This window comes from Apium graveolens, chromosome 4 (genome assembly GCF_009905375.1).
Source record: "Apium graveolens cultivar Ventura chromosome 4, ASM990537v1, whole genome shotgun sequence".
In the NCBI taxonomy this organism is placed as follows: Eukaryota; Viridiplantae; Streptophyta; class Magnoliopsida; order Apiales; family Apiaceae; genus Apium; species Apium graveolens.
Genome location: NC_133650.1, coordinates 198,505,079 through 198,514,091, shown reverse-complemented (window position 1 = coordinate 198,514,091; position 9,013 = coordinate 198,505,079). Strand labels below are relative to the sequence as shown.

The following is a 9,013-nucleotide window of genomic DNA, read 5'->3' as shown; positions in this document are numbered from 1 at the left end:
AATCTTAGGGTTGTCAATATGACTTAGTCTTGTTATGATACAAGCATGTCTTGCATAACAAAGATGTGCATTAGAGGGGTACTCATCCCCTCTAGTGTTAATCATATATAGTAATGACATGTAAGAAGAGCGAATTTCGATATCGTTACCTCGTCTTGAAGCAGAGGCAATCTTAGCCGCTCTCTCAGAAGTCTTGTCTGCCATTGATGGAGATAGAAGAAAGCTTGAAACCTTGGAAGGGGAGGAAGGCCGGAAAAGGCTAAAAAAATTGCCGGAAAATTCCTAAGGGGAGAAGTATGTTGAGAGTAGATGAGAGGAGAGGGGATTTTGAGAAATGAAGAGTGAAATGTGAAGTGTGAAGTGAAATCACACTCCACCTCCACTTTTATATAGCCTCCAAACCAACAGATGGGCCTGGAAAAAAGCCCATTTGAGCCCAAAAATCAGAAAAATCTGGAATATTCTAGAGGATTCTGAGAAAATATAATTAAAAACTTGAATTATGGAAGAATCCAGAAAAAACTGGAAGCCAATTTAGTGAAAAGGGAAAAATCTTCAGAAATTCCAGAATATTCTGGAATTTGGGTTTTGTAATAAAAGCCCAGCCCAAATCTTACTGGGCCTAAGGGTATGAAAAGCCCAGTGTAAGGACCCAGGACAAAAAATACATAAGTGGAAACCCAAATCTTTTGGGCCTGAAAAAGAATATAAAGCCTAGATAAGGGCCCAAATATTTGAATTGAAGGCCATACAAAATGAAGGCCCATTTAGCTAAGTAAAAGCCCAGATGAAAAAGCCCAGATGCAAGGCCCAAAGGAAAAGCCCAGAAAAGAGATGGTCCCAAAAAATAATAATAGTAAATATCCTGACCCAGTTCGATCAGGATTCCTTTTAGATTTCTGATCGAAACCTTGAGGTCGAAATAAACTTCGACCAGAAAATATTGGCTGTTAATTCGGTCAGAAAATTGGTTCATTAAGAAAGATCCTAACCGAAAGGGTCAGGATTCTGGTCGAAAAATCTTGACCCTAAGCAAATTGTCGACCAGAAAATAGCCCAAGGTCCTGATCGAAAATTTCTACTCGAAAATGACTTTGACCAGGGCTAGGAGGAAGCATAATTCGGTCAAAAACAAAAAAATCCTGACCGAAAGGGTCAGGATCTTGGTCGAATTGCAAATATATATATATATATATATATATGTATGTATAAAATCCTGCTCAAAAAGTCCTGCACGAAAAGGGCTTCGACCGGGGCACATTGGGGCTTAATTCGACCAGGATCCTAGTCGAATGGGATTCTTGGTCGAAAAAAGGGGGTATTTAAAAAAATGTTTTCTGAAAAATTAAAGGGATTTTGTTTTCTGTAAAATTAAAAATATTTTCTGGAAAATGGAAAATCCTGTAAAATACTTGGAAATTCCTAAAAATTAAGGGAAAATCCCAGAATTAAGGTAAAGTTCCAAAAAATTAGGAAAAAATCCCAGAATTAAGGGAAAATTCCAGAAAATTAGGAATAAATTCTGAAAATTAAGGAAAATTCCCAAAAATTAAGGAAAAATTCCCAGAAATTAAGGAAAAATTCCTGGAAATTAAGATAACTCCTAAATAATAGGAATAAAGGCAAATCGTTGTAAATGTGTAGGTCGCTCCAAACTTTACGCAAAAACGATACCCTGTAAAGGAACGAATTAACTTAACTTCTGCGAAATCTTTTTACGGTTTCCCAGAAGTTGGGGGGCAAATGATAGGAAATAAAATAAATCCTGATCGCGCAATTAATGTCGCATTAATTGTATCAGGGATGGACTGGCTATTAAGCCCATTAGAAGAGGCCCAAAACCTTGAATATTAATTAATTTCGTAATTAATTAAATAAGGGAGAAATCAACTGTCAAGATGAGTCCTACTAAGGATATAAATCATTGTAGATCAGATTCCAAGGGACCTAACTGAATAAGGAATCAATTTCCTACTTCCTAGGACTCCAAAGTTCACTATAATTCTTAGACTTGCCCACCAAGTCTCCTAGATCTAGTCCAATTCAAAGACTTTCAATATCTATATAAGGGAGAAACAAATTTGTTTTATTAAAGTCGTACAATGACAACACGAAAATATATAAAAATTCTAAAAATTTAGTATGACACCATAATGGTATAAATTTTAAAATTGGGTTGAAGAGGAATTTTATAATAAAATAGTATAAAAATGAATATTTAGAATTGAGTTAGAAATGATCTTAAATTTTAATTGATTTCATCACTTTTTCCATTTTTCTTATTTTTGCTCACAATATTTCAGCTATTCTTAATTTTCCAAATATACAGGAAACTTAGGGAGTGCTAAACATATGTGTGGAAAACAAAGATCCTCTAATACACTCTCTCTCCCAGTTTTATGTTCAAATTATTACTTCAAAAGATTTATTTGAACATGTTTGACCAATAACACATTGCCGTCAACCCTACTTATTTCAAGCCTCTAATTGTTCAAACCATGTATTGATGGATTTAATTAATTTGTAAAATTGTTTTAAGTATAACATGTATAATTATTTAATTTAAATGAAAAATCTAGGATTTATTTTTTTACAAAAAATCAATTTGACATATCTAGTTATTTTATTATAATAAAAGATATTTTAACAAAAATAAACTATGTAAAAAATGTTAAAAATAACTATGCATCTAACTATTATATATAACAATCTTGTATAAATATAAAAATAGCATAAAAATTTACATAACTTTCTTGTAAATTCTAATTTTCACTACAAAAAATATATTACCGGAAATAGAATTTATTAGAAGATTAGAATCATATATAGCATAATTACATAAAAATTTTATTGTTATAATTATATATATATAATTTTCATTTTTATATTTAAAATTAAGATTTAGGTTAAAATCTAGGTATTTTGAATTTTGTATATGGGAGTTCAAATGAGTCCATTATTAATTACAAATCGAGTCTTTGTAAAAAATCTGTCAAAATTGGTCAAGATATTAATCACCTCTATAAGACCTTTCTACCGGCTTATATTTTCGTCTTTTAAAATACATCAACAAACACAGGATATTTTAAAAATTGAAGGGCACAGATATATATATATAAACACTTTCCAATTGTAACCAAAGAAGTAGTTTGATTCAAACACACCAAATAAACATACAAGGAAAATTGATCCGGCCATACTTGAGCATACAAATTTTCTCGCCAATCAAATCTTTACACGAGAACCAATAAGGGAGTTTTTTTTCTTTTAATTATTAGCTAGCTGTGTACTGATCAGTCTGTAGCAGTAGCATGTACTCCCCTGATGAGCTAGCATCCACAGCCCTAGCTAGCTAGGTAGAATTAAACAGTATTCATTTAAAAATTCAAAAGGAGACGTATTTGACATGACGATCGATGAAGCAGCTGCCTGCTAATTATTGTGCTTGTGCATGTGGGTAGGGTTTTTTAGGTTGATACAACAAATTAGATAAATAATTAATCAACGTCTTCTGGCGGCAGTTTCTCTCTGAGCATTGAAGAAAACAGCAGCTACAGGTAAGCCAAGATTATTCCTGGCTGCAAAGCTTCGAGCATTGAAATTATCTCTTGAAAAAGGGAGATTATTCACTGTTTGCCTACCACGCTGCTTATACAATATGTACACAAACCTATGTATCCCTATGTTTGGCCTTGGAATTTCATAGCTTACTACCTCCGTTCCTGTCAACAAAAAGGACAATATATAGTACATAAATTTTTCATTAATATTTTTGTTGCAATAATCTGATTTAAATTTTAATGAATAAAACTTATGTATCTACTTAATTCTTGTATTACCAAATGTTGCATCTGTAGTGCCTGGAATGTCGGTCACTATCCTGCATATTAAAATTTTCAGAAGAAATGTTAAATCAAATTGAACAAAAAACTGAACAAAAACACTGCCGCTAGCATGCGCTTAGCTGCAGGGCTTTGGATAAACAAACCGATAACTAATATATTTAAACTATGCAAATAAATAAGCACTTAATTAATATTCCCTCCATCCCATTTTAATAATCCACTTTGTAAATTTCACACATATTAAGAAATATTAAGAAATAGAAGATGCAATATTCATTTTCTCTTTTTCACACAATAATATATATTAATTTTTACAAATTACATTAATAACACATACTTCAACAAAAAGGTAAATGTAAAGGTGTATATATACATACATAAAAACTATAAAAAAAAAGCATTTTGAATTTTTATAAAGGACATTTATGAGTAGGGTTTTTAGTTAATATTGAAACTATAAAATTTGTATGGGTTAAAGAACATGATAAATATTTTTTTTAAAAAAATATTTTACTAAGTGGACTATTAAAATGAGATGAAGGGAGTACTTCATTAGTTGATTTATTGATTTATTGTTAAACAACACTCGTAAGATTTATATATATGCAGAGGCTGACCAGGAATACTTTTCAAGGCCGCTATCAAAAAAAATACGTGAAAGTTTTTTGGCAAGTAAAAAGAAAAATTTAGGTAAAAATAAAAAAATCCCTAGTGTAAGGGCATTATTATTTTTTTTGTTAATCCTTCTCTGAAAATAACATTTTCCAAAGTATTACTTATGTATTTTAACATTAAAAAAGTGTTACCTATCATATTGTTATAATAAATATAAATTTATTATTTTTAGTTAATTAATTTTAAAGTATCTGAATAAAATCCCAACCTGACACATAATTCAAAAAAATTGATAAATCAAATTTGGATCTTCATTTTCAATACCCGAATCAGAACCGATCGAACCAAACTATAACGAATCTGATTTAAATTTTACGAAACCCAAATCAATTTGACCCGATATTATCGCTAATTATATCATATACAAAGGTAATATATTTATAAATAATTACAATCAAATAAAAAAAATACATACATAGTCTATTTAATGATACATCCAATATTTTTTTAATTAAATTATATATAAATATATATTTTTTTGGATGAGTACATCCTTAGGAGTATTAAGACACATATCTCCGTTCATTTAGGTAAGTCTTAATTCCTATATAAATGAACTTAATTAGAACATATTCTGGTGAAAGAGCCAAAAAAAGTGTTAAATGTTAAGTAAGATATATGACATAGACACTTTTGTTGAATATCTATTGAAGGTTTAGGCTGCCAAGTAAACTAGCCAATTTTTTAAACACTTGTCACCCTCTCATAATGAAAACAATATTATATATTATAATAAAGACGTGTATTTCATACATATTTTTAGTTATACTTATACATGAATAGTTCAACATTTGATGGCTAATTGTTGTAATAAATTTTGGTAAAAAAGATGTAAAAAATATAATAAAATAAAGAGATAATAGTATATTAATATTATTGATGAGTTGAAATATTGAAAATCTTGGCTTATCACCCTAGTTGAAAATGCTCTAATGGTACAACACAGCTCAAAATATTAAGCACAAAAGGAGATGCAACAAGGATTTAGAGCATGCATGTAGATCTCTTTTTACATTGCATAAAAATTTGCGGTTAATTAGCTCTTTGAAGGTAACTATTTATAGGAAATGAAAACTAAAACATTTGGACTTGAATTATTAGTTTGTTTTTGGAGAATATTATACCAGTGGAGGTGTTCCCTCAGGTAAGGATCGCTAGGGCCTGGAACATCCGGGTCTGTAAGGACCTGTATTTTTACACACAGTGAGAGATGATTGATTAATAAACAGCCACAAGAGGCATTTATTACAGTATGGAAAAAAACAACAAAATAAAATAGTGAACTAGTCTGTATATGTAGAGTTTGTTTTTAACCAGGGTAAAGAAAGTCCTGAGATCACCACTATGAACCTCAACCCTAGGTTTAGTAACAACTGCAGAAGGAAAGAGCTCATGACCATTGGAAACAAGTTTGTTGTTGTAAGTGACCGACATCTTTATCGAAGGAATGAATTGATCCAGCACATCCCCGATAACTCTCCCTACTACCAGTGGTTCTACCTCTCTTGCCATTGCCTCTCTTCTATATATTTTGTGTATTGTGTCTGTATTTTACAAAGAGAGGATATATATATAGGGCGCTCCTCAAGGATAACTGATGGAGAGGGGAGGCAAATTTGTTTGGATAGTACACAAGGAGCTGTTATCTTCTACTATATAATGTATGACGACTAGTAGTACTCTTTAGCTCATATATAGACCTACAGTTATAAGCAACAAGCTTAGGCTAGCTATCTTAAGTGTGCGAATAATATTATTTAAGTATATACAAATAGCATGCCTCCAACCAATCAAGTACCACAAAACCCTTAGTGAGCGAATGAATCCGCAGCTTATCAACAAAAAACTTAACAATTAACCTTTATTAAAGAATATAGATCTTCTTCGTATTTTTCTCTGGTAATTTAAAATTTAGAGCAACATATTTTTTAATATGATATCATAACTCGATTTAGAAAGGAAACTGGGTCATCCCAATTATTTAATGTAAATACTTTTAATTAATATGATTATTAGTATTAGTTATTTTTATTTATGATCAATCATAACAAAATAAATATTAAAATTCAAGGGTGTTAAATAATATAAAATCATGCCCGGATCTTTAATTACATTGTCAAAGATCTATCCACTAATAGTTGGTCATTCTAAAAAGTAAAAGAAGGCATTTCCACGATCTTATATTAATATACTTGTTAGAAGTCAAACTCTCCATAAACATAATAAATAAAATACAAGTGTGAATAAGATGAGAGACACATACAGCTTCCTGAAAATATGGTAGGCAGGAAAATCCAAAGCACATGCATGCATACACAGTGTGGAGAAAATTGTGGAGCAAATAAAGGTAGGCTGCATATGTTCTCAATACACGGTTTAGTTGTTATAATAAATATGATGCTGTAAGCAATGATGTAACCTTATGTTTGTTCAAGCCTATAAAAAGGCTGCAAATAGGTATTGTAACATGTACAAAAAGAAAAGAAAAAGAAGAGTTGTAGTTGAGAAAAAAAAACAGAGCCGAAGCTCTTTGTTAAAGAAAAAGGCAGGAGCCTTGTGTTTGTGTCAAGAGTATATAAGCTGTAGTTTATTATTGTTATTAATATATACAGGTGTGTGTTTGTGTTATACAAAGCTTTTATATATTTGTTCAAGGCCAATCTACGCTTCCAACAAGTGGTATCCGAGCCAAGGTTCTGTTCAGGAAAAATGGCGAATATGATGCAACCGCAAATTCCAAAATTGACGGCAACAAATTATGGGAACTGGAGTATACAAATGAAGGTGTTACTCGGTTCTTACGATAACTGGGATACTGTGGAAAATGGGTATAGCGAGCCCGTGGATGCAGCCGCTGAAGCAGCTCTTCCAAATGCCGAGAAGACGACGTTAAAGGAGTCCCGTAAAAAAGATAAAAAGGCGTTATTCACAATTTTTCAAGGTGTTGATGAATCTACCTTTGAAAAAATTTCTGAAGCAAAAACAGCAAAAGATGCGTGGGAGATTCTGCAGAAATCATTCCAGGGTGTCGAAAAAGTTAAAAAGGTGCGGCTCCAAGTTCTACGTGGCGAGTTCGAAAATTTAAAAATGAAAAGCTCCGAAAATATTGGTGAATTTGTTACGCGTTTGAAAACGGTGACAAACGAGATGAAAAGAAACGGTGAAAGTCTTAATGATATCCGGGTCATGGAAAAGTTGCTCCGTTCATTGACAAGAAAATTTGATTACATTGTTACATCAATTGAGGAGTCAAAAGATCTATCCACAATTTCCATTGATGAGCTCGTAGGTTCTCTTCAAGCCCACGAGCAACGAATGAATCAGTATGATGATGCAAGCCATTTGGAGAAGACGTTGCAAAGTAAGGTGTCCATCAGTGACAGTTCTGGCAGTAGCAGTTCTTCACGTGGCAGAGGTGGTTTTAGAGGTGGCTACCGAGGTGGACGAGGACGAGGAAGGCAGTCCTTCAATAGAGGCCAGAATTCGGGAAGTTATCAATCATCTGGTCGTGTTCAAAATTTTAGAGGCCGAGGAAGAGGTGGATTTCAACAACGAGGTGATAAATCTCAATTTCAGTGTTATAACTGTAATAAATTTGGCCATTTCAGTTATGAGTGTAGATCCCCGAAGGTGGAAGAAACTAGTCATTTTGCAGCAGCAAAAGAAGATAAAGATGTTGGTACTGCTATGTTCCTCACTTATAAAGGAGACGAGGAAAGCAAGAAGAATGTTTGGTATCTTGACTCAGGGGCCAGCAATCACATGACTGGCCACAAAGATTTATTTATGGAGATAGATGAAACCGTCAGCGGGGAAGTTACATTTGGCGATTCTTCAAAAATTCCTGTTAAAGGGAAAGGTACAATTACGATTGTATCAAAGAATGGTGAGAAAAGGTATATAAATGATGTTTATTATATACCTGCTTTGAAAAGTAATATCATCAGTCTTGGCCAACTTGTGGAGAAAGGATATAATATTCAGATGCAGGATAATTCTCTCATCATCAGAAATCATGTTCGAGAATTAATTGCAGATGTGGAGATGTCAAAGAATCGTCTGTTCACACTTGATATGCAGACGAAAATGCAGAAGTGCTTGAAGTCGGTCATTAAAAATGACTCATGGTTATGGCATTTAAGATATGGTCATCTTGGATTTTCTGGCTTAAAATTATTGTCAAAGACAAAGATGGTGGATGGCTTGCCAGAAATTAATGAACCAGAAAATTTGTGTGAAGCATGTGTCAAAGGAAAGCAACACAGACAAAGTTTTCCTGTTGGAAAATCATGGAGAGCCAGAAGGCCATTGGAGATTGTCCACACTGATATTGCTGGTCCGTTTGATATCCCATCACTCGGAGGTAACAGATATTACCTAACATTTATTGATGATTTTAGCAGGAAAAGTTGGGTATATATCATTAAAGAAAAAGCAGAGGCTCTTGATAAATTCAAGGAGTTCAAAGCACTGGCTGAAAAACAAAGTGGACA

The 9,013-nt window shown here is 32.6% G+C and overlaps 2 protein-coding genes across 2 annotated transcripts; one reads left to right on the top strand and one right to left on the bottom strand.

Moving 5' to 3' along the window:
- Positions 1–3,198: 3,198 nt before the first annotated feature.
- LOC141717000 (CEN-like protein 2) lies at positions 3,199–6,163 on the bottom strand. Its single transcript, XM_074519132.1, has 4 exons — positions 5,835–6,163; positions 5,645–5,706; positions 3,840–3,880; positions 3,199–3,722 (listed from the first exon to the last, which is right to left on the bottom strand). Exons 1-4 carry the CDS (start codon positions 6,030–6,032, stop codon positions 3,502–3,504), a joined length of 522 nt encoding a protein of 173 aa, XP_074375233.1. The 5' UTR covers positions 6,033–6,163; the 3' UTR covers positions 3,199–3,501.
- Positions 6,164–7,229: 1,066 nt separating this feature from the next.
- Positions 7,230–8,635, top strand: LOC141719268 (uncharacterized). The gene is made up of 2 exons (XM_074521646.1): positions 7,230–8,379; positions 8,601–8,635. Exons 1-2 carry the CDS (start codon positions 7,230–7,232, stop codon positions 8,633–8,635), a joined length of 1,185 nt encoding a protein of 394 aa, XP_074377747.1.
- The last annotated feature ends 378 nt before the right edge of the window (positions 8,636–9,013 follow it).

What these genes read in the sequence shown, in the direction of transcription:
- LOC141719268 (XM_074521646.1), top strand. Translation starts at nt 7,230, where the DNA reads ATGGCGAATATGATGCAACCGCAAATTCCAAAATTGACGGCAACAAAT. An exon ending in AATTCCTGTTAAAGGGAAAG is followed by an intron (nt 8,380 to 8,600) that starts GTACAATTACGA and finishes CTTGATATGCAG; the next exon opens with ACGAAAATGCAGAAGTGCTT.
- LOC141717000 (XM_074519132.1), bottom strand. Translation starts at nt 6,032, where the DNA reads ATGGCAAGAGAGGTAGAACCACTGGTAGTAGGGAGAGTTATCGGGGAT. An exon ending in TCAGGACTTTCTTTACCCTG is followed by an intron (nt 5,707 to 5,834) that starts GTTAAAAACAAA and finishes GTAAAAATACAG; the next exon opens with GTCCTTACAGACCCGGATGT. An exon ending in CTGAGGGAACACCTCCACTG is followed by an intron (nt 3,881 to 5,644) that starts GTATAATATTCT and finishes TTTAATATGCAG; the next exon opens with GATAGTGACCGACATTCCAG.